At 39.9% G+C, this 26,443-nt stretch overlaps 1 protein-coding gene across 11 annotated transcripts in view; it reads right to left on the reverse strand.

Moving 5' to 3' along the window:
* Window positions 1–26,443, reverse strand: part of ARMT1 (acidic residue methyltransferase 1) — a 65,946-nt gene that overhangs the window by 12,808 nt on the left and 26,695 nt on the right. For 10 of the 11 annotated variants that reach the window (XM_079971527.1, XM_079971513.1, XM_079971514.1 and 7 more), the window contains 5 exons: window positions 20,936–21,067; window positions 17,797–18,053; window positions 14,572–14,716; window positions 12,677–12,862; window positions 4,519–4,836 (listed from right to left, as the gene is read on the reverse strand). In XM_079971527.1, the coding sequence (XP_079827653.1) occupies window positions 4,519–4,836; window positions 12,677–12,862; window positions 14,572–14,716; window positions 17,797–18,053; window positions 20,936–21,067 (1,038 nt within the window). The remainder of the gene's footprint in view (window positions 1–4,518; window positions 4,837–12,676; window positions 12,863–14,571; window positions 14,717–17,796; window positions 18,054–20,935; window positions 21,068–26,443) is intronic. The other variant, XM_079971524.1, reaches the window with a different exon arrangement.

The following is a 26,443-nucleotide window of genomic DNA, read 5'->3' on the forward strand; positions in this document are numbered from 1 at the left end:
AGGGTGTGGTCTATTAAATTGCAGAACTTGAAAGCAGCTGAGGCACGAGGCAAGCAATAGATTGACTTTTGGAATGAACAACTTAATATATTGTTAAAACATATTTGACATTAAAACAGGAATGCTTTTAAGACATGCATTTTGCGCCGACTTAAAACAAAAAACCTAAAACCAGGGTAGCCAAAGCCAAAAAAGCAGACTAAACCCTATTATGCAAACCCGTATAAATGATTAAAATGTGTTTTAACTGTTAACTTTACAAATCTTCCATTAGACTCTTATAATTAAGAGTATTAGATTCCACTCACCACATTAATAAGATGGTTTAAATTTAATTGTACTTCTCTGTAGTGGTTTAGGTATTTATTTGTACAGTTTTAGCTCCATTCTCAAAATATTGTTAAATTATGTTCCTGATTAGCAGATGTAAACCTCGTGTTTGCAAGCTGGCCTGATTTTGCAAGCATTTATGTGCACAACTTTTCCACTGCCCGCTTCAGCACTTAAAGATTGCAACATTTCAAATACAAACGAGTTGTGTTACCCGAGACTGAGGCACACAGGGTAAAGGTTGTATATAAATGCTATGAAAAGCAAACAGCAACAAAGAGATGCAAACAAGTGAGCCGCACAGTTGAAAACATCAAGCCAAGCAATAATAAGGCACAAACCAAGCCAGCTGTTCCTAATGGAAAGATGGAAAAACCTGGCAATCCACCACCCAACCAGGGAATGTGGGTCGTCGTCCCCCCCCCCCACTTTAGGGCCATTATGTAAAGAGATAGGGCAATGGAGGAATCTCTTTCAAATAACAGCCTAAACAAGGGCACAAAGTAAATGACAAAAGTCTTGTAGCAAATTTAGTTAAAGCACTTAAAAATTAATGCTGTAACTTTTTAGTTTTGGTCAACAGGACAGTAGGGAAAAAAGTCATATGCCAGCTTCCTGAGAGTTAGTGAAGGCCAGAGATCAGGCAGGGTAACATCCTTGCAGCTTCCCATTGGCTCTCTGACTGTAGCCTAACGTAGCAAGATGGATTTGGTTATTGATTTTTTTTGGTGGGGAATGATGAGAGAATTGAAACTTTGAGGCTCATGTGAACAAAGTGATAGCAGCAGTGGGGTGTTATTCGTTCTCCATTTAAAGCACAATAATACAACCCTCCCAGGGTGCAGGCATTAGGAGATACCACAAGAAGATTATTACAGTGGTACCTCTGGATACTAACGGGATCCGTTACGGATCCCCGTTTGCATCCTGAAGCAAACACAACCTGCGTCTGTGTGTGCGCGGATCGCGATTCGTCGCTTCCGCGGATGACATCATTTTGACAGTCTGTGCACGTGTGAGTGGCGAAACCCGGAAGTAACGTGTTCCGTTACTTCCAGGTTGCCACGGAGCGCAACCCAAAAGCGCTTAACCTGAAGCATATTTAACCCAAGGTAAGACTCTATATTATTTTAACCTTCTCAAAAATATAGGACCACATAATTTCCAAAGCTTCCACACACTAGATGACTTTACCACCGTCCTACACTAGATATTTTAAAATGTGAGCCTCAAAGCCTCACTTCTACCACCTCACCTGTCTCAATGAGTTGTTGGAATATAGGCAAAAATATTCGATAACATATTTAACAGCAAACCCTAGAATTTCTGTGGGTTTAAAAATATATATTGTTTGAGCCTTGCACCTAAACACTACATGCTAGATTTGATTTTACACTCTTTTTTCTTTTTTCTTTTTTTTTGAAGAGGCCAGCAGATGATCGATCAAGTATAAGTGTATCTGCACTCCAGCCAAAAAACCTGATAGCACTTCCCTGGGAAAAACAAGTTTGGAGTATGCTCAAGTCTTTTCTGACACTGTTATCTCAGTTCCTGACCTTCAAATAGGAACTCTCCAGAGGCTGAAGTGCACTCTTCCTTACTTACTGACAGACATCATTCTGGGGCCGTGTAAGCAGGACAAATCTGTACTATGTGCTTGTCAAAGGCTAACTTTTCTTCAGCAAATCCACTTAGTACTTTTCCATCTTTGCTTTCACTGAGAGTGGCCATTTCTATATGGACAAGTATGCACCCTACTTTCTGTGGTAGCCCCAAATGTTTCTGCCAGGCCTACTTGCACAGCATTTCATGAGAATCTTTCTGGAAAACCAAACCCAACAATCCCATCTCCATTCCAAAAAAGGGTGCTCTAACTTCCCAGCCACCTGCTACCACAAGTCCCAAAGTTTTATCTCTTTTATCAAAGCTATTCTTGCCATGAGGATATCACTGAAATTCTAAAAGATCTTTCCACTCAAGGGTAACATTTATAAGCTATTACTACATGGAGAGTTATCCCCACCTGACCAGCAGCCTCCAAGACATGGAGTAGGAATAGCACTGCCACTGAAAGAGTAACATGCTCTACTCCAACCACCATCGCTCCTTCCTCCAGGGGTTCTTTCACCTGCTCATTTTCCAATTTAAAATATAAGGGGTTCTCAAACTTTCTAGCCCCAGGACCCACCTGAGACAGTTGAAAGTACTAAGGGCCCACCAGTCACAAAATGATGGCATGTGGAGGTAGAGTAGTGCGGTGGAGCAGCCTATTCAAGCCAGCCAACCTTCAAGACACCTTGGTACTTCAGCTAATTTGCCAGATTCCTCAGTGAACTCCCCACTGGTGCTTTTCACAATCAACTTGCCACTGGCACTTTTCTTGGCCATAGATAGCTATGCACTGGTAACCTCCACCTAAGTCTAACACAATTGTATAAGGGTGGCCCCGTACAGCTTGCACCTCCCTCTGCAGTGTCAACAGAAGTGGTTTTCAAGCCAGAGAGAGAGAAAGAGAGAGAGAGAATGAATTGATGGATGTGTGTGCATGTATCAGGGGTGCGGTAGATGTGGATGACACCAGTTTTTGACTCCTGGCCTCTGTGGACATGCAGTGTCCAACAGATATCCCAATATACAGCACCCCTGGAGTCGAAAAGCTTCTCCACCCTTAGTGCAAAAACGTGGAAACTAAGTTGTTTCCTGGATTGACTGAATAAAACACCAGTCACAACTGGTGCTGATACTGTTATTTTAACTCAATGCGTTTTCAACTGGAAACCACTCTGAAAGTCTTACAATAAGCAAATATTCACTTTGGGTGCTGCACCACATGATATACTACTCAGATGTAAGTTTCATTAATTTCAGTGACTCTTTCTCTCAAGTAAGTGGGTATACACTGCAGTGCAAGGCTGAAGTCAATGGGATTTACTTCTGAGTAGGATTCTGCTGTGACAGCTATAAAGATTAATCAATATGGAGACCCATAATAAATTAAAAAATAAGTCACAGGAGGAGCAAAAGTTGATAAAATTCAATATTGCTGTTATTACTTGATTTGTGATTTCACTCTGAGATCTCCCACTAGCAATAAATTGAAATGAAAGGAAATTATACCATCAATATATACAGTTCTGCTCAGTTACTGAGTTCCAGTTCAGCGAAATTTTAACAATGAAAAGCAGCCTTGCACAATATACAGATGAACAGGCCTCCAAAAAGTGAAACTGATCATTTTTATTCCTAATAACTCACCTGTCAGACTTAAAATTTTGCCCATAATTTGCCTGTTTCATTTAAAATGCTGCACATGAAGTCTTCAAAGACAGGGAAGAGTGGGCTCTGGAAGTTTTGTCAACAGTTATGGAACCGATTCTTATCAGTAATGAACGGGAATTTAAGAGATCAAACAAAAATATAATGATGAAAAAAGAGAATGATTGAGTATTTTGGTGGGATATGCTGTTGCAACTTGAAATCTGACAGGGTTAATATATTCTGCAAAAGCCTTGTGATCTGGCAAAACTCTGAACATCTAATGCTATAATTCATGCATGCACATACTTTCATCATGAGTTTACATATCAAAATTCTCATGCAACAGAAAGGCCACAGGACATAAATAATTTTATGTGCATAGATTGTTTTCCACCAGAGGACTTTTCTTCATTCTACTACTACGATTTTTGAAGGCAGCCTCCATCCATGCCACTACTATGAGTGCCTGTTTGCAGCTCTGCCTCTCCCTAGTTAGATTGTTCGTATTTAGATCATCTCCCCTGCAATGGAAAAGAGGAAGGCTCTCTATTGTCAGGGAAAGTAGGCTCTGCGCCATACACCCAGGCTGGCCAAATTGAAATGTTTAGGGCAGCAGCACTACTGCCAAAAAATGCATTCTCTGTGGACCTGTGGTCAGGGAAAGGATTGGATCAGCTTTGATTTAATTGGACATGCTTCTGATATGGGGCTCTGGGATTGTCTGCAAAGTACCCGTGCTTACTTTCCGGGATGATGAGGCAGATACTGTGGTGCTTAAATGCCAAAGCTGAAAGGCTTAGATTTGTTTGTTTCTTGTTGTTTTGCAAAGGGTCTATGCAGAACAAGGCAGCCAACATGTGCAAGGTTTCAATTCACACAGAAAATAAGCTACAGGAAATCAAGCATCTCAAGCAATAGATAGCCACATACTGTTTTTTTGCTCTCCTCCATGCGGATCATTTCTCGAATTTTTTCTACAATTTCCTCCTCAGATCGACTGGCTATAATGCAGCTGCTTCCAAGCAGGGTGATGATTTGCTCTTTAAATGCATCGTGCAGACGCTTTTCAGCCCTGACCTCTTCCATGCTTGTTTTCAGGTTCTCTTCTTTCTCATGGCAACCTTTCTTTAGGTGGCTCACTTCCTCCTGCGAGACTTCCCAAGCCCTTTGACTTGCAGCCAGTCTCTCTTGGAGGGTTCTGATCTCCCTCTCGAGGCTCTGCTTAGCTGCCGTAGTGCTGCTCAGATCCTAAATAAAAGCCACAGCAATCATATTGTAGCCCCAATTTTCCTTTTCTATATTAATGCACAAAGTTTGCAGATTCTGCATTCAGGGTAATCAACATGAAGTTGAGGGGCCATGTCCACTGCTCACCGTACTTTCCCCTTTGAACAACCATGATAGGACAAGAAAGCACAGCACAAGCTAGGAGAAGGGAATATTTGGGGATGAGGACCTGGGCTTGCTTGTCCTGCTCTATGCCATTCATAGAAGTCTAGATTACATAATAATAATAATAATAATAATAATAATAGTGAGAAAATATGTATATATTTCATAAAATGATGTAGTCCCACCTATAAATCACTAGATGACACCTACTTTTAATACCTTTAAGATTCTTGCATACTTATGAGGATTCTCTGCCCCATCACAAACTCTCCATATCAGCTCAGAATGGCCTTCTGTGCACAGACGATGCTTTGGAGAGGCACTGTTGCGGTAGAGAGTCTAAAATTTAAGCAAGCACCCACGCACGCACACACACAAAGTGCTTGGTTCTCATTCATACAATGTGCTTCCAAAACTCACTGCCTCAGAGAAAAAATACTGGCAAAGCAAAATTTTGGTGATATTTAATGAAACGCTGTGGGAGTTTGGCAATAAAATCATTAGATGCTTGTGGACACAGAAACAAACTGTTTACATTAGACGCAATCTATAAAAACAGCAATGGCTATTAATCCTACAAGTTTAATGCACCTTCTGATTAACAACTGGGAATAGGAAATACTTTTATTCTATGCAAAGTGCAAGAATTAGGCAACCAGCTGAGTGCATGTTGAAAGGGTGTTCTGTTTTTTTTTATGACTTATCTGGTTCTGGATGCCAAATGGGAAGTGGAATGCTAGATTTGAAGGGTCAAGTTTATTTCCCTAATTATCCCAACTCTAAGAATAGATTCTTTATAAGAAGAATGAGAAGTGTTAAGTGCATACTTGTCACCACTCAAACCTACTCTAATTGGAGACGTCACATTCAACAAAATCTGCCTTTGTATATTTTGGCATCCTTCCATTTAATTTAATTTTCCTGCTACTTTTCTTAAAAGATCTTGGTGGGGAGGAATCTAATCCAGTGCCAAGAATTAAATTACTGATATTACAGAAAATTGAGGAAACAATTTCAGATTGCAATATTATTTCAACAAATGCACTCTTTCCTCATCGCAGGTGCAGCACAACATCGTTTAGAAACAAAGAGAAACAAATGGACAGATTCTTCCAACCACTCCTGTGAGTAACAGAAAATGTTGCTATTCATATGCAAGGCCCAGAAAGCAGCCACGTCCCTCACACATGTTGGTGCATGTGGGGCACAGAGACTTTTCCCTATATGTAAAGCTCATACAGAAAAGAAAGTTATAATCTGTGATGCACTCTTTCATATTGGGGCAATGAAGGACAAAATTAAGGTCAAATTACAATGATATTGGTTAGGATACAGCTTCATTTGAAATCTCTGAAGAAAAACAGGATGATTACAAGCAGCCATCCTGCATTTAATGAGAGAAAAACAAACATTCCAGATTACATTCGTTTCATTCTTTGATGAAGAACTGCAGACAGTTCTTGGCACTGTGATTCAAAGCGTATACCAGAGAGGAAAGAATTCAAAGAGAAGAACAGCTGATAAGAAGCCTGAAAGAAACACCATCAGAGGAAGGACTGAAGGAGCTTGGTGTGTCTCTCCTAGAGAAAAGCAAGATTTTCAAGCGTTTTGTAAAAGATGCAAGAAAGGAAGCAACAAAAAACTGTTTCTCAGAACCACGGAGGTGGGGAGGTTTAAGAGGGGGCGACAAGCAAAAGCGATGACAGGAAAACTGATTTAGATCAAACAATTAGGAAACGTTTCCCAACTATAGAAGAAAGTTAACAGAAAGCTTTTTCTGGTTTTCAGGGAGACTAGAGAGGCAGACATCCATTGCAGGAGAAAGAATCAAAATGGGGAACCCTTCTGCATTTTGTGGGTAGTGTCCAACGGCTTCCATCCGCTGCAGAATGTGTCAGTGCAATCAGGCAAAGAGGAATTTTTCAGTTATTCCCTCCTCTCTGCAGACCCCTGTGCTCCCTAGCAGATGTAGGGGAGGCACAGGGGGCTGCAGAGGAAACAACAATTTGCCAAAAATTGCCTCCCGCCCCAGTTCTGCTGATGAATTCCTTCTGTTTTCTGCTGGATACTACCTTATGGTTTTCAGAGCTAAAATCCATAATGCTCAAAAACACAAGGAAAGCAGAGATATCCTAGCATCCATGTTTACTGCATGCAGTGATATACATACTGGCAAGAAAGTATACGTGCTACTTTACAGGAAAGCACCTTACAGCAAAATTCACCAATTCTCAAAAAGTGACCCACACTTTCAAGTTATAATGTGATCTCCTACTTCAGAACAGCCTTCTAATCCTAGCCTATCCAGTGCTAAGAAGTAAGTTTTCTTTTACTAATTTCAAACTTCAGTTAACTATTTTTGTAGCACCCGTTATTAATTATAACTCAGATAGCAGCCTTTGCCTAACAAGCAATATGTTCATTTGTTTGTGGCACAGCTTTTCTGCTTGTGACGTGAATTAATTATCCACAGTTAAGTGCATTTAGCACAGTAAACACACAGTACACAGCTCACAGGATTCAGTAGCTTAACAGTGAACCTGAAAGAGCAGAAACACTCTGGTCCTTCTTGACTTTACTTCCAAACTAGAAAACTATTGTTACTGCAAACCATGTCTCTTTTCGTTCATGCAATGGCCCATTTGAATACTATAAACCTATACTTTGTCAAATATCAGGAATGAAAACTCAGTTCAAACTATGATGTACAATCCTACTTTGTGGGTGAACTGCGATTTACATGAAGCATAGGTTGTTTGGCTTGGATGGAATGCCAAACTATGGCTTGCTATTATACCAGAAGTGAAATGGCAAATTAGTGTTTGTACAAGCACATTTGCAAGCAGTATTTATTTATTATAAAAATTTCTATTTCACTCTTCTATGGAAGATTCCATAGAGTTATGTGAACTGACCCCTGGAAATGCTTTTAGAGAAACTAGATATTAATTCAATACAATGTAAAAGGGAAGGGGGGAGTGATAGGACCGCCTCTGAGGTTGGAACAGGTCTCTGTATAAAAAAAAGATTGCTTTTTAAATATATGTCCCAAGGACCAACTGAAGATGTATAAATTACTTCAAGTTCCTTTTTGACAAAGTTTTCAGATACTCTGGGGTAAAAAATCCCAAGGAAACAGAATTATTATTTTTTATAACTTGAATTTTTGTCCCTTATTTAAACTAAGAAAAAGTGACATTGGCAAATGGTCTAAATGGCAGCTATCTACCCTCTGTCCAAATGAAAATTGTTCCTAAATTATTATTCTTGTTTCAGGTTCTACCAATGACACTTCATCTGGTCAAAGCTGTTACAATGATCTTGTATACAAAACCAGATAAAGGGGAGTGGGGGCTCCTTTATTTAAATCTATACTGCACAGAGTTTCACACACACCAATTAGCCTTTATCATGATGAAGGCAAGAAAATATCAGTTGAAGATGGAAGAAGATATGTTGAATCAAGTTCCATTATCAAGTTTCACCCAGTTTCAATTCTTTAAAAAGTCATTAATAAAAAAAAAAAAAATTGGAAGAAATGTTTGCTCTCCCTTAACCTCATTAAAAGGTAAAGGTACCCCAGCCCGTACGGGCCAGTCTTGACAGACTCTGGGGTTGTGCGCCCATCTCACTTAAGAGGCCAGGGGCCAGCGCTGTCCGGAGACACTTCCGGGTCACGTGGCCAGCGTGACATCGCTGCTCTGGCGAGCCAGAGCCGCACACGGAAACGCCGTTTACCTTCCCGCTGGTAAGCGGTCCCTATTTATCTACTTGCACCCGGAGGTGCTTTCGAACTGCTAGGTTGGCAGGCGCTGGGACCGAGCAGCGGGAGCGCACCCCGCCGCAGGGATTCGAACCGCCGACCTTTCGATCGGCAAGTCCTAGGCGCTGAGGCTTTAACCCACAGCGCCACCTGCGTCCCCCTTAACCTCATTACTATGTCACTTGAGAATCGGCTGGCTCCATCTACATCAATCAACCCACTATTTATTTTATTTTTTTTGGATGGTGGGTGTCAAAATTCATGCTACCAGAAGGCTTTCCAAATGGAAACTATTATTCTATAATTAGGATACAGTGGCAAGGGCATTGTTCCTGAATTATGTAAGGAAATGTTGACTATTACATTATAAATAGAATTATAGATAATACATAATGGAAGAATATATGGAGCACTAGACCTATGAAGTCTAGATTGGCTTATATTTGGGAGCATACCACATCATAGGTGGGAAAGGACCTCTGCTCAGATCTCACAAATCTCATCCAACTTCACTCCCATGGGCTGGCAAGGTTACAACAGCAAGGTTACATTACTACCACTTTAGGTGGGAGTAGCAAATGGTTAATGATTCTTTTGACAATGTGTATACAGAAATTAGGGACAGTGTAAAAGAACCATTGTATTACACCACACTTATTATTATCTTCATTTGAAGATGTAATTGTGGACATCAAACCTAAATAATTTCTGGTCTTTTTGCTAATGGCTGTGCAGCTTTCAATCGCTCAAAAATTGAAAATTTGGGTGTTACATTCCATACAAGAATGTATGGGAAATGGCCATTTCGGGGGGGGGGGGAAATAGCACATAATTTAAGAGATACAAGGTAAGGCAAAGAGCAAATGCAGGCTTTTTATGTGACTTAGTGGAATTTCATAAATTATATTAACAATGCCATTTTGTAACATCAAAGGTCACTTTGCTTTTAGAGATATATCTGCTTCATTTCTTCCATCTCACATATACCACATGAGATTTAATATTGCCTCCCCAGGAATGTTATTACACTTCCATGTTTGTTTAGACTGTATTTATATTTATGTATAATAAAAATGATATAAAGTTTTTAAAAACAGAGAATGGGGGCAGGACTGGCTTTGCTGCTCTTTGGACTGTTTTAATGGTTTTCTTATTTTTTTATACTTTTTAAAATCATTCTTACCTGCCCCAAAATCACGTATGATGAAGGGTGGGAACTTATAGGTGAGTGGCTTGAATGCAAGTGTTCAAAACAACTGATATATTAAGATCTGATCATGTTTCCAATACAGTGGTACCTTGGGTTAAGTACTTAATTCATTCCGGAGGTCCGTTCTTAACCTGAAACTGTTCTTAACCTGAAGCACCACTTTAGCTAATGGGGCCTCCTGCTGCTGCCGGAGCCCAATTTCTGTTCTTATCCTGAAGCAAAGTTCTTAACCTGAAGCACTATTTCTGGGTTAGCGGCATGTGTAACCTGAAGCGTATGTAACCTGAAGTGTATGTAACCCAAGGTACAGTGGTGCCTCACAAGACGAAATTAATCCGTCCCGTGAGGCTCTTCGTATAGCGGTTTTTTGTCTTGCGAAGCAAGCCCATTGACAGCTTAGCGGATTAGCGCTATTAGCGGTTTAGCGGCTTTTAGCGGATCAGCTGATAAGCGGTTTAGCGGCTTAGGAAAAGGGGGGGAAGGGGGGGAACCTGCAGGAACTCGCAAGACATTTCGTCTTGCGAAGCAAGCCCATAGGGAAATTTGTTTTGCGAAGCGCCTCCAAAACGGAAAACCCTTTCGTCTAGCGGGTTTTCCGTCTTGCGAGGCGTTCGTCTTGCGGGGCACCACTGTACCACTGTATGTCATGAAATAAAACAAAATGTTAATATTTGACAGATAAGTCTCTGCCGTATTCTCCATTGTGGTTTTGGCAGGCAGTCTATGCTTACAAAACAGACTGTCCAAAGGGCCATATTCCTTCCTTTACAACATTTCCTAAGTGCACCACAGTTCCTGTAAACATGTGTGACATCTATGCTGAACATTTTTAAAGGGCTTGAATTGAGTGACACAACTGTACAAGAGATCTGGGAAGTTCCATGACCACTAATCCCGAAAGCAGTGTTCTTACTTCAATCCAAATCATTTATCAAATGTGTTCCATGATTTAATAAGTTGTATGACTGACCACATCCCTTAATAAAGAACATATTTGTTCCTCTAAGTACTATCACCAACAGTATAGAAGTTTTGGAACTGTACTGAGTTCAGATGAGATGCGATCTGATGCATGCCGTGTCTTTTGACAGAATCTATGTTTTCTGGAAAGCCAATATCCCACAAAGGTCTTGTTGTTATACAAGTTAAACCTGACTGAGTTCCATTGTTTACCATTAAAGTTTTCAGACAAAACATAAGTTTAACTTTATATTTTGATGTACTCCTGAAATGTTTTCAACAAGATTCATGTGACATGTTTATTGTTCCTTTTAAAAAAGCATTAACTCATTTAATGATGCATTTTAAAAGCATTTACCCATTTAAGATCTATTAGATAAATCAGCCTTTAATTTAAGCCAGATCAGCTGAGTGACTCATGATCTTTTCTCTTTGCTCACCTTCTCATATCTAATGCTTGCCTGAACATCTGTTTCAGTAACTCTTGAACTCTTCCTGCACCGAGAACCACTACAACTTTGTGCGGACAACCACATTTGCTTACCTTATTACCATTACATAACCGGTTGCTTGAATGGCTTCTGGATTAAAATCCAGTTGCTACAGCTGTCCTTTGTAGCTGCAGTCAACCAGTTTGGGGTTTTTGTATCTGAATCAAAAAAATCAAAACGAGGTACCCCAGTTCTCAATGACCCATACAGAGATGGAGACCAGAGGCAGGAAAATGATTCCCCTCTGGAACCTGTGCATATGTTTGTGTGTGTGTGCTTACTTCAGTATAACAGCTGTCCCTGATTACAGTTGCTTGTTTAGCAGGAGAATTTAGAAACTTATCAATTTTTAAATGTCATCTGGCAGCTCTTTCACTGTAAGACGGAAGCTGCAAAGAATCAGGGACACCTGCAGTTGGTATATGCTAAAACAAAGAAATGTCTGAAGACACAAGAGCTACCCACCCGGGAAGAATGGCAGATGAAGGTGATGGAGTACATGGAGCTGGCGGAAATGACTGGCAGAATCCGAGACCAGGGAGAAGAGTCGGTAGAAGAAGATTGGAAGAAATTTAAAGACTATCTACAGAAATATTGTAAAATTAAGGAATGTTAGAAGGATGTTGGAATGAAGTTATGTGGTTTTAGCAGTAATGTTATAAAGGAGTATTTAAAGATGGATTATTACTTGTTTTTAATTGTCTTTATTTTTTTGTATTTTGTATTTTTTGTTTCTTTTTCTTTTCTTTTTTTTATTCATGTAACTTTTTGAAACTTTAATAAATATTATTTTAAAAAAACAAAAAAAACAAAGAAATGTCTGTGTCCTTAAGTACAAAGTTTTTTAAAACAAATGGACAGTGTGAGGGGGTCTGATCTGTATTGGAACCCAAGTATGGAGAGTAGGGAAGCTTCAACTCATTTTCTCCTGCTATGTTCCTGATCTGAATTTGGATCAAGAACAAGGGTTAAAGAGTTAAAGCCCCTCTAGGATTCCAACTTTCCTAAGGAAAAAACTCCCATTCACATCAATGAGACTTTTTCTCGCCACATGGAAATCAGGCATGGGGCTCCAAGTTCAGATAGGGACCATTGCGAAGTGCAAAAGGTTAAAGCCCTATATGGCAATTTGTCTAAGAAAACATTTTGTCACATATACTTCTCTCTCCATCCCCAAATTTGTGACAAGCAACCACCTAGCTCTCTTCAAAGTACTGTAAGCCTTTGCATAAAGACTCGATGCCCCACAACAGAAAAATTAAAAAGACTTACATTACTTAACTTTTCCATGTCTTGACAGCAGGATGCTGCCTGCCTCTGTTCTTTGCTCAGTTCTGAGACGAGCCTCATGATGGTTTCTCTATTTGCTTTTGACTCCATGTCATGAACATTCATGGTCTCTTGGAGTGTGGCAATCTGTCTTTTTAGTACTTTATTTTCCTCATGCATGTCACTGATCTGGAAGCATGGAAGCTAGTTAAAAGTGGTTATTTAACACTCTTCCCTCCCCCTCCCTGGTTTATGCACATTTAAATCCTCTTACTTATCAAATTATAATTACCGTATTTTTCGCTCTATAAGACCATAGTTTTTGGAGGATGAAAACAATAAAAAAAATATTCTGAATCCCAGAAGCCAGAACAGCAAGGGGGATCGCTGCGCAGTGAAAGCAGTAATCCCTCTTGCTGTTCTGGCTTCTGGGATAGCTGCAAAGCCTGCATTCGCTCCATAAGACGCACACACATTTCCCCTTACTTTTTAAGAGGGAAAAAGTGAGTCTTATAGAGCAAAAAATAGGGTACTTTCTTTTAAACTAAAGCCATGATCCAATCACTCTTTCAAGTAATACAAATGCTTTCTGCCATAACCTAAACGACCTTACAGCTCTGCGCTATTGCTATTCCGTGGGTCTCACAACATAGATATTTACACATTACTGGGTCACATCTCACACATCCTAAAGAATAACCATTTCTGGATAAGTATGAAGCATTGCTTTGATCAGGTATGCTATATCCACTCACTGGGTTTACTACCGTAATTACATCCCTTTTCAAGGTTGACAGTTTCTCTACCTCTTGGGCATCGATCTGTAAAGAAGGTTAAATGTGTGGTGGTGGTGAATATGGAAGAACCTGCCTTATGTCAAGAAACGTTGCAAGGAGCTTGCTTAGGGCCAGCCACCTATAAAATGCTAGATTGTGCTCCACGGCATTGCTCCAGCCTTAGGTCTTTTGCTGCTTTCACTATTACCATACATATTAACGACTGGAAAACCTTTACCACTGGCTTGTTTCAGAGGGACAGGATTGTTTGGGGTCCCTATGGCTATCAGAATTATATTACCTTGGAAATGTGCTTAGCAGGCTATATTGGGCTCCTTGTGAATGCCTGGGAAAAGGAAGAGCTATCATTAGGGTAATAAGGGGTATGTAGTAGAATGCTGGCAGAAGGTGGACACACCAGGTAAGGGGAAGACACGGCTGGTTCTTCTGGTCAGTCATTCAGTTTCAATAACACTCTGTGGTCCCACAAATCACAGAGATGCTGCTTTTAAATGTCAGATCAGTTAAAGGGTAAAACAGCAGCTATTTGTGATTTAATATGAGAAGAACATGCCAACCTGCCATGTAAAACATGGGCAGATGGAGGGGAACAATTGAGAAACTCTTCTTGATGTGTCCACTAGTTTTCCAGATGTAACCTCAACCTCAACGTGGGTGGGAAGGAGGGGTTGCTATTGTCATTAAGGATTGCATCTCCCTTCCCAGATATCCCTTTCAGCAATCTGCCCATTTTGAATGCCTGTACCTAATGCTGGGCTCTTGAAACAGGACTGGGATTCTCTAAGCGATTTTCTGAACTGGGCCTGTGGAAAGGAAATGAGCTTGACCTTCCAATATGAATCTGGATCCATGCCTGCATTTTTTTCAGAACCATGTCCTTTCTGGCAAATTATGCTTTCCTGCTCTGGCACATCCATTGTTGAATATTTGTGGTTTCAGACTTTCTCCTCCTCAAAACCCCTACGATGCTATGTATGTCACACTTTCTCATTAGACTCTTCAATCAACTGCACATGACATGGTAAAAAATGGGAACTCTGGGTTTGATGTGATATACATACAAATATGGCTTTGTCTCAAATTATTATATAAAACACAAACCTTTGAGAGCAGCATTTCCTGTGGCTCTTCTTTCTCTATTATGCTCATGTCAAAAAAATTACAAAGGTGTGTGATGAATTCATTATGCACCCTGCTGGCCTTAGAGGCTTGGGTCTTGCTCTCTTCGGACTCATTCAAATAGGTTCTAAAAAGATATATATAAAAAAACAGATTATATGATGGACACAAAACAAAGAACATTTTTACATCAACACAGTGGAAACTTCAGCTGGTGCAGAATTCAGCAGCCAGGCTGCTCTCTGGGACAAGACAGTTTCAGCATACTGCACTGATCCTGGCCCAACTGCACTGGCTGCTCGTTAGTTTCTGGCTTCGACCAATAAAGCCTTAAACAGCTCAGGACCTCAAGGACCTCCTCTCTCCAAAGGAACTAACCTGCACCCTGTGTTAATCACCTAAGGCCCTTCTTTATGTGCCCACTCCATAAGAGGCCTGAAAGGGGGCAACACGAGAACGGGCCTTTTCTGTAGTGGCTCCCTGCTTGTGGAATGCTCTCTTCAGGGAGGCTTCACGGATGTCACCCTGAACAACTTGCAGGAAAGGTGGGATGTAAATGTAATTAAACTGAACCAAATCAAAATTCCAGTTCTAAAACATCTGCCCTCCATCAGAAATCAGGTCACAAACTATACTCAATAGGAGTCTAGGTCAAACTCCATAGTGCATTTACAAAGGTTTTTACATCATACCTCCCTATCTTTTTTTAAAAAAATAATATTTATTACTTTTAAACACTACAAAAAAGGGGGGGGAAGAAAAAAGAAAAAAAGAAAAAAAAGACAATACAATACAATATAAAAACATTACACAACACTAACACAATAAGCTAAACAAAACAAAACAAAAACAATTTAACACGCATCATACAATTTCAATGTTTACTTGTTTCAACAACCTCCTCACACCTCCCTTTTTGTATTCCACTTCTGTTAATTGTTTCAGCAATTCCTTTCCATCTTTCTCTGTTTTCTGTCCTATATTTATCTTAACATATTCTAACCTTATTTTTCCCTAATACTCTAATAATCTATCTATACTTAATTCCTTATAACATTTCTACTAAAGCCATATAACTTCATTCCAACATTTTTCCAACATTCGTCAATTTTACAATATTTCTATAGTCTTTAAACTTTTTCCAATCTTCTTCCACCGTCTCTTCTCCCTGGTCTCGGATTCTGCCAGTCATTTCCGCCAATTCCATATAGTTCATCAACCTGGTAATCTTCTGTCCGATGCTCTTAACTCTTTTCCAAGTCCCTTCTGCAAGTCCCCTTCATATTTATACATGCACTTTACTTTGTCTTCTACTGATCTTATTTTTATTTTCCTTCCTTTGAGGCTAAAGAGTAGATCTCGGGGACTCCCAGCTAGAGATGATTTTGTTCCTTCTCAACAGGGCAACCAAATCTCCGTAGTTAAACCCAAAATCCAAAAGATATTTCGGGACGTCTTTCAAAATTTCCACTATTGACTGTTGTTCTTCTAGGTTCTTCTGGTAGTTCCAACAGTCTCTTATTTTTTTCTTCTCTTTTTTTCCCTCTTCTTCCAAGTCTGAAGGCCCTCACAATTTTAATCTCTTCTTGACCCAAGTCCAGGTCCCAAAAATCAGCAAACTCCTGCGTGATGAAATCCATCAAACTCTCCCTCTCCAGTTCAAGTAGGGCTCTAATCCTCAAAATCTGATTTTCTTTAAATTCAGTCGTAGATGGCATCGACTTATGGTCATCAAATTGCATCTCTAAGGCTGGGACTCTCTCTCTCTCTCCAACTGTGTTACTTTAGGTTCAACGGCAACAACTTTCTCCCTAGCCTTCTCCGCAGTTTGCCATGTCAAAGTAGATTCCTGTATCAATTTCTGAATAGTTTCTGTATTGATGTTCACTTTTTGTCCCAAATTATCAATTTTGGTAGTTACCACATCCACCTTCTTGTTAAGCTGTTCCAATGAGTTACTTATCTTACATAATGCGACCGCTAAGGCCTCTTCTATCGACATTCTTAACCGATTCAAGGTCAGTCCCAGAGTCTCACAGCTTTTTATCTTGCAACTGGAAATTCCCCCAGATCAGCTCTTGTAACAGTTTCAAAAGCTTCCTCTAGAGGGAAACAGTTTCTATATGTATTAGTCCTTTTAGACACAGTTCAAACAATAAAGTTAGTTTCAATTTTCAGTTACTTTTACTCCTTTTTAAACGCAGACGGAGACATTGGAAACAATGTATTTCTCTTATTTAACTAACTGTCAGTGAACGTTCTAGTCACGGTCAATGAGCATTCCAAAAGACGTCAGTCTTACTAGCAGCCCGTTTCCAGGTTCGGAGCGGTGGTATTTTAACTTCCTTCACTCTCTCCTGCAAGCATATACAATCCAAAACTCCCCCCCTCTTCTCCTGCTTCCAAGGGGGATTTAATATTTTTTACTGATGGAAATTTAGCCCTTCACAGTAGGCTTTCCAAGACTTTAGCTTGCAGCCTCTTTGCTTCAGTCTATTTACAAAAGGGGAAGGCGGACTTCCTGTTTTTTGAACCTCCCTGTTTCGGTGCCAAATTAAGACGTTTAAAAATCCAATTCTTCACTCTACTCACGGGTAGTTGCTTTAAATTGTCCACAGGAAAAAGTCAGCGCTCTCCAGCAACAGCTATGCGGCTTCACTCCGTGGAAAAAAGCAATCAATTTGAAGCACCGCGCCGCTCACCCCACGTCGCTCCGGATCCCCGAAACCGGGTTTCCCCGCGAGTAGGGGAGGCGCAAAAGGTGCCAGCCGAATCCCACGTTCACAGGCCATACCTCCCTATCTCTAGGCACTATGGCCAAAGAAACAGGATAAAACCAACAAGCTACTAAGATCTAGTTACAAGCTTCATATATCAGGGGAATGCTGTAGCATATATTGATTTCAGAAAGGTTTTTGATGAAGTCCCCATGATAGTCCCCTAAAACAATTACCCAACAAGCTAGTGTTATTAATCCTATTAGCTCTTACATACAAGCTCTCCAACTGACCACAGAACCTAAAAAATGTCAGTGGAAAATACATGTGCTTCCCCAACTTTGTGCCCTCCAGATGTTTTCCAATATAACTTCCACCAGGCTCCAGCCAGCAAAGTGTGGTCCAAAACATCTGGAGAGTAGCAGGTTGGGAAAGGCTGCTCTAGGGCAATTATTTTAGGTTAAGATGTCAGTTTGTTTGATGTCCTTACCTGACTTTACTTTCCAGTTCACTGGTTTTCTCTTTCAGTTCCAAATTCTCCTGGAGAATGGCCTGTGCTTTCAGGTCTGTTTGTTTTTTAGAAAAGGCAATTGTTCCAGATTCCTTCTCAATCTCCTGGAGTCTGCTTTGCATGGAGAGGAGTAGAGAAGATTGCCTAGCATCGTTCTCCTTATAGCTTTCAACGTCAGCCTTCAGTTCCTGAACAGATACTTCTTTAGAGGCTATTTTGGATTTAAGATCTTGAAGCTATAAACAGAAATGGATCATGAAATGCAGGCATGCAAGGGAAATCTCAATATGACCCAGTGCATATTTTAACCATTTTCAAGTATCAGGAGAGGGGGGCATAAGTTAATTACTTGTTATTAAGTTATTATCTTAATTACTGAATTTCTTCCTTCCCAGGACAGTTTTAAATTTGCCTATTCACTTAAATTTGTTTTAATTTCTTGCATCAGTGTATTAAATTTAACCAGCAGGTTGGACTGCGCGTGAAAAGAACAAGCCTGATACAACCCTATGAACATGAATTTGAGAGCAAGGTCTACTGAAATCTGTGCCTTTCACTTCTTAGTAAATGTGCATAGGATTGGTTTGAAAGTACCATATGGAAGAAATATTTTACCCCATTATATCAATCAGGGCATGTTAAGTAGACCAAGTTTCTTCAAAAACATTTTCTTTGCAAAACATGTCCCAAATGAACTACTACTACAGATTAGTTTTATAGCACCTTCTTGCCCCTAAAAACGCTTCTGGGCAAGCAACACAACATAATAAATCTTCCATGTCTGAGTATCAATGTGAGGCTCTGCCTCCCCTCACACTTTTTTTTTTGGGGGGGTGTCCTTCTTTCAGTATTTAAATCTTTCTTTAAAATTACTATGACGCTTGCCAATTCCCAAACTTCTGACAAAGGAAGATGATTTTAGCAAAGGTTGTTATTCTTATTTCACATGGAACTCATAAATGGAAGCCATCCTGCCTCATTGACTTATTACTTTTTCTGTATTATCTGAGCAATGATTTTTATTTTTTAAAAAAATCACATCAAAAATGAGTTATTCAAGCTAAGATATGGTTACGGAACAGCAATTTGAGTGCTTAAAGAACAATTCTCAATTTCCCAGTTAAAAACTCAGAGGGAGTCAAAGTGTGAGTTGCAGAAATGAAATTAGCTACTTGGGGAAGGTTTTGCATTCCACTCACAGCCACAGGACCTTCTCAAAGTGGCTCTCTCACCAAACTAGTTGAACCAAAGTGCTTGACTGAATATAAAGTCAATGCTGCTTTATTTTGCAAATATCTGTTGAAACATGTTCAGGATGAGGGTTTTAAACCAGATTATTAAACAGGAATAAAGGGAACCACTGAAGCATTTACAGTTAAACTTTAATCTGCACAATAAATATAATGGAACTGCTATTTACAGAATTAACAGAATTTATGGAAACAGGTGCTTGAGAAGCTTCAGGTTCACCATATGCTGATGTGTGACATTTGCACTTCAAAATCGTGGGAACTATACTTAACATGCTAACAAGATGCAATAAGGAAAGAAAATCATTTTTCACTCAAAAGTTAATTAAATGGATCTGGCAACAACAAATGTATTCACTTTTTGCAGCTATGTAATGTGTTTTGTGTTTTCATGTTGTAAACAGCCCTGTGATATTTGGATGAAGGGCAGTAAAGTAATTAAGTGATTGATTGATTGATTGATTGATTAAATTCAAAAGACTAGTAAACTATACCTCTTAAAGCAAAAACCTACACCCATAATAATAGAACAAGACAAAGGAACCAACTATTGAATGTGCTGGATTTTGCCACAATGTTAAAGTTTATGCATTAAAACACATTCTCTTACATGTAATTAACGGACTGTCCATTAATTAAAAACAGAAAATATGAAAAAAGCAAAAAAGTCTGCAGATTATTTTCTTATTTTGTCATGTGTGACCTACATTTACAATTTGATGGAGAAACGCATCAGATTGACCTACAGATGAAGCAAATTATACTGCTTACCCATGTATTGGAGAAGATTCACACTGCCACCCTCATTTCATGGACAGAAGTTGACTGGAATTGCAGCTGAGTCAACACTGGCAATGGGATTGTGTTCTCCACTGCACTTGAGGGCAGCAGGCTACATTAGGGAATGTATGATAAGCCTCTGGCACACATAGTTATAATCTCCAACAGAGGGGAATGGCCAAGGGACTTGGGACCAGCTTGGGCAGGGAGACTGCTGCTGCCCACATCATCTGCCACCTAAGGTGATTGCCTCACTCTACTTAATGGTAGCAGCCCAGTCCTAAAAAAATTCCTTAGAAGGTCCAGTCCACACATGATCACTTGAAAGTCGTTTCCACTACCTTCACAACCTTAAAACTAGAAAACCACCCTGAAATCTGAAAATTAGAGGATGAGAAATGCCAATTTCAGTGCTTAGGCCATGCAATTGTAGAAGAATACCGCCGTGAATATAGCAAACACTGTACATGTGCTTATTCATGCACAGTGATGTCATGGCACTCATGCTTCTTGCCTGTGAACAACTTCCTGAAGCCTGCAGTTTGCGTGCTGTGAATGGTTAGTTAGGCATGGCCAATACAAAGTCTTATTAACCAGAATAAACCATTTTAAAACTGGGAATGCCCTTTGTCTGAAAGCTCAGAGAGCAGCTGCCATTCAGGGTAGACAATACTGAGCTAGTTGGACCAATGCTTTGACACAGTATAAAGCACCTTCAGCTGTTCCTCTGCCATCTTGCTCGCATTTGATTCACTTCAATAAGATTTAAGTAGTATGTGGGCTATGGGACCTGGATGGCTAAGCCAAGGGAAAACAAGACTAAGGTCCAATATCAGCCATTCTTACTGAACTCAGTGAAACTTCTGGTTTGTAGTCTAAGGCCTAAAAGAAAGTTTGGAGACTTCAGAGGAGACAAACCTCTGGGCACAAGCCAAATACTCTAACCATGACCAGGATACCTGTAAAATGAGGCATTTATCAGCATGTACCATCTGGTAAGTGTAGCTCACTGGATGTTTTCTGTGGGTCAAGAAACATTTGTGATACAAAAAGGTTAAGAAACATTTTCATGTCAGTTCCAAACTTACCTCTGCCTGGGAACATTCATACTTCACCAGGAGTGCTGCTAACTCACTACGAGCCGTTTCTGCTGCATTCCGATAGTGGCACAGCTGCTCTCGAGTAACAGGAACATCAGACAGAAAATAATTATGAGCTCCCTAGTGAAAATGGTATAGTCAGGGTCAAAGGCAAAGAATAAGAACTCCTTGTTTTCTTTTTTTTTCTGTCATTGCTTCACTTAGGATTGCAAAGGACCAATTTTAAAGACAGCTTGAGGTGACACTGATTACTGGATCCATTCCAATCTGGTGCATGACCTGGGCAAGAAAATCAACTGGGGGGAGTGCTGCCGTGTTAATTTTCTTGGGCCTCTCAGGGACTTTCGATGCCATCAGCCATTCTGGATTGCCTTGCCAGAGTAGAATTTGCAGCTAAAGTATTATGATGGCTATGATGGTTTCTGGACGGATAGACCCAGGAAGTGGTGTTGAAAGGCCTCTGTTCTATATAATGGCTATTGATCATTGGGATACTCAGCTTGCAAATTGGTGCTTGCAAATTGCTGTGACCCAGAAGAAGAAGAAGAAGAAGAAGAAGAAGAAGAAGAAGAAGAAGAAGAAGAAGTTTGGATTTGATATCCCGCTTTATCACTACCCGAAGGAGTCTCAAAGCGGCTAGCAGTCTCCTTTCCCTTCCTCCCCCACAACAAGCACTCTGTGAGGTGAGTGAGGCTGAGAGACTTCAAAGATGTGTGACTGGCCCAAGGTCACCCAGCAGCTGCATGTGGAGGGGCGGGGAATCGAACCCGGTTCACCAAATTACGAGACTACTGCTCTTAACCACTACACCACACTGGCTCTCTACACACTGGCTCTCTACACACTGGCCCACTACACCACACTGACCCAGGCTTTCCAGGTATTGCCAATCAGCTGACAAGAAGTGCCTGCAACCCCATGATCCAGCCACAACTTTGTCTGCCCTAATGGGTGATGCCATATATGACATCAGGTGTGCAGTGTGTGTGGCAAGTGTGTGTGGCTAAGTCAAAACAGCTTCATGGGTCAAAGTAGACATTCTATTAAAGTGGAAAAGTAGAATATAGTTTTTAAATGAATACATGTTTGGAATTTTATTTTTTTGGCTGACACAGTACTCAGGATGTTGGTTATATTTTGTAGTTTTGTACATTTCTCTTGCTGTACAAGAATCCTGAATGTTGTTTCTATAGTCTGAGAACAGCTGGCAACAGTTATCCCCCAAAGCCCAATTATCTTAAATAAAAGCAAGGATTTGTGAAAGTGAGAACAATCAAATACGTGCCTTCCAAATATGCTTCTAACATGACATCTGGGTAACTGTTGCATTGTTTATTTGAATAAAATTAAACCTAATGTGTTTTTGGAGCAGAATTGTATTTAACGCTATGAAGAAAAGATAAACAGTACAACTATGATTTGAGGTTTAAGGAAGGCTGGGGTTAATCTTTATGTGTATAAATAATCAGACAAAGGCATCTAAACTAATTTCAGCTAACCATTCAGAAGGCTTTACTTGCGTTCAAGAGAATGTGAGTAGAAGCCCCATGTAAACATTCCCTGCTCAATACAGTGAAGGCTGGGAACTAAGCTAACTTGGTGATATTCATGGGGATGGAGCATGCCTGCCTGCCTGCCTCTGCCCCCACCTCCCCAAATACCCACAGATACAGTGTTTGCCTAAACACACCTTGTATCTTGGCTTCAATTTGTCTACACTCTGGACTGAATGAAAAATAAAAACCTAAACCTTCCAGTGCTTTTATTTCAGGCTTCTTTTCTGCAATTTGTCCACTTGTTGTAGGCAACAAGGAATTCTGTGCTGGCAAATGAGTGGGATGGCAGAAGAGGGACAGATTGTTCTGTTCTTCCTCCCTTCTTTCCGCTACTCCTTGCAACATTTTGGTTTCTGTGATGACCACACACAAAGGGAACCCCCTTTCTCTGCTGCTAGCTTGGAAGAAACAAGCCTCATTTTCATTCTGGTTCCAGTCCAGAAGAGAAGGCTTTCAGTCTTTTCCAGACAACATGGAAATTATGAGTCTCTTAGGTTGACAAAATAAGGTGCAGGCTAGTAACTTTTGTGGGCTTATTTACAAGGATGTTCTGTACTCAAATGGTATGATGCTCACAGACCCAGGAAGGGGTTCATGTTTCATATTGTTATGGCTTAAATATTGTTGATTATTCCTTTAAGCACCTCATCTGAGAGGTTTTTACGCCATAATCACTGCTTTCCCCCATTATTGTATACTCTCCAACTAGCACAAGGTCAAATAACACAGTCTAAAAAGCCAGCAGTAAACTTAAGAAAATCATCTCAGTTGAACCATTCAAATCCTTTCTGAAGGCCAGAACTAATGTGACTGAGTTCCAGGGATTAGGGGCCATCACTGAAAAGGTCCTGTCTTTATTACCTACTAGTACACCTGGCATGTGAGTTGTATTTTGTTGCATTTATAAAAAACAACAAACAGTACTGGATGGGATGGGGGGGGGGGTAATGGCTGTTAGATTATGTTTAGCAAGGCTCCTAGGCCTTTAAAAGCTGTATATTAAGAAATTGTACAGCACCTAAATTGTTTCTGGTGCTTGGAAAATTTTTATACATTACTATTTTTGTTTGTTTGTTTGTTTGTTTGTTTAAAGCAACTCCTGCTGTTTTAGTTGTTATTTGTAGGTTGTATTATTTCACCAACAAATGAGTTTTTCCCAAACGTGCAGTGTTGGCCTGTTTGTTGAATTTTTGCACAGATGGTCACTGAAGCATATACAATTAAAAGGTTACTGTAATCAGAGAATATTTTAGCAATCGTAAATCCACTGAGATCCAAGAAACAGGCTGCATAAAATAAAGCTGGGAAAAATGCACAAAGCAAATACATTTTGCTCATTTCTGTTCTAAACTGCTGGATGACTGGGCATCAAAAACCAGGTAAATTAATGAGGTAGTGGTTTCCTCTGCTCTACTTCCATATGAAATGTTGTAGTAAAAGCGGCTGAGAGACGAGAACAACCACTCTGAACTGATCCATGTGCTTAGACTATGTGTCAGAATAGCTTCGGAACTACAGAGCCTAACACATCCCATCCACCATGCCAGGTGCTCAACCATCTCCTGTGTTTGCAGTTCCAGTCAGGCAGCAAACCCAGGATATTTATGGAGCCTAGCATATATGGGTGGTTTAAAAGTTGCAAAGGCAAAAGTAGAGCATGCCTCCCAATCTATTATACTAACTGTCCTTGCAAGATCTAGGTAGCATCCCTGCAACATGTGGCTGAGAACACTCCCACCAGCTTTCCCCATTTTGCAACAACCATCGCGTCAACCTTATATAATCATCTTAAATGTGATATGTGATTTTTGGATATTTCTGTTTCCCTTTAGTCTATGTGTAAGGAAAAACAGACCTTGACATGTTCTGCTGGGTTGGATCTATAAATCAGATATATTCATTTATTTTGGACTCTAATAGTGTCTCCATCTTCTTGGGATTACGCTTTACTGGCAATCTGTTTAAAATAAAGCATACAGCTTTGCCTACATGTTATTCATAGACACATTACTCCACACCAAAAACATTTAGAGAGAGAGAGAAGCGATGGGAAAATTAAAGTTCAATCGGGGATAGGGAAAGAAATACAGAATAAAAATAAGTTTTAAAAAGAAAATATTTCTGTGATTTATTTTTTACCGAAATCTGGATGATAAGCAGCTGAAATGCAAACAAAAGAAGAGTCTTGCTTGGATGCCCGCTGTGTCTTTGAAATTCCAAAAGTTACAAAGCACTGATTTATGACCACAGGCAAAATTGCTTTCATCATACACAGAGTTTGCAAATTGCTTTTCTGGCAGCAAAAGCTCAGTGGTTTTTTATGGAGAGTTTCAGAACCTAACAGATCAATTGGGTCATCAAAGGAAATATTACCTTACTGATGACCAGTAACCTTCAGGTTGACCAGTTTTATACTTGCATATCCCAAAAGCAACCCACAGAAGAGAAGAGTTTTATGAAATGGACAGGTAATAAATGCAAGTAAAACCGCACCAAATGGTGAGCAGATGGTTACACTTGTCCTGGATCCCACCCCCATCCCACCCCTGTCCCAATAGGTTAGCCACTTTCCTACAGAAAAATAATGTCCATTAAGAGAGGAAGTAGCCTGCTCTGCATGTAGATACCTCATATGTAAACGGATAAGTTTTTGACAATTAACTGATAAATACATTCTGTTAAATAAATAAATAAAAATGTATGACATTCACACATTTCATGCCATATATTTTAAGTTAAGTAGCTACAATTGACTGCAACAATAGAAACACACGTGATCTGCATGCAAGTTACATGTCACCTTCTAAACACAAGGGCTTTCCATGCAGCAAACATATATGCCTAAAAATAAGGTGCTCACAGAGTTATTTTACGTTGATTGTTTGTACACTTTACAAAATCACATCAGCCTAGGAGCCAACCACACAAACACACCCTTAGGATTTAGAATATAATTAGTGATTTTAGAATATAATCAGTATTGAATCAGTGTGGGGTAGTGGTTAGAGTGCTGGTCTGGGGACTGGGAGGCCAGGGTTCAAATTCCCATTCAGCTATGTAGATCATTGGATGAGCTTGGGCCAGCCACTGTTTCTCAGCCTAAGCTACCTCATAGGCTTATTGTTGAGATTAAATAAGACGGGGGAGAACCATAAATGTCACCTTGAGCTCCTTAGAGGAAAAGTAGGTTTAAAATGTAATAAATAAGGAATGTTGTGGCAACAGTGTACAAGAAAACAGGTCCCTGTCCTGAAGAGCTAACAATTTAAAATTTGACAATGGGGAGGTTATGCCAAAGGCTTAATAGGAAACCGTTACTTGCTACTAGAAGGTGCAGATGAGGAGCTTAATTTATCTACTATAAAATAATAACAAATCCTATAAAAGGCCTTGCCTTTGTAGAGGAAGGGAGCCTGAAAAAAGAAGAAAGAACAGAGATAAGTAGTTGCTCACTGGCAAAAAAAAAAAGTGGATTGGTTGTTTTTGTCTGGCTGCTACTGTTATAAAAAATGTATAAATATGTTTGTTTTTTTGCTGTAACTGAACAATAGATCCAATAAATCAATATGCTCAATTTTGCAATTGTTGTATGTTTATGAATCCAGGACTGCTGGTAATTATCTGGATATAGAGAAAAACAACACCGAATGTCAATCCAGAATCCTGACATGAAGGGTGCTTTCAAACAAGGAATTTCCCCATGGAAATCTGATGTGGTTACATTCACACAAACTCATATTTATGTTGTATCCCATCATGGTTTTAGTATCAATGAAGAGAGAGCTATAAATCCTGTAGGTGAGTAGACGGACAAACAAAAAAACAAACAGAACAATCCACTTCCATGACTGTCATCCATTTTAGGTATTTCACTCTCCTACTTCCATATTCCAAGATTATGCTTCCACTTTGTTCCTGGGCTTGCATTACATGTGCACTG

Source organism: Podarcis cretensis (assembly GCF_951804945.1).
Source record: "Podarcis cretensis genome assembly, chromosome: 3".
Classification (NCBI taxonomy): domain Eukaryota; kingdom Metazoa; phylum Chordata; class Lepidosauria; order Squamata; family Lacertidae; genus Podarcis; species Podarcis cretensis.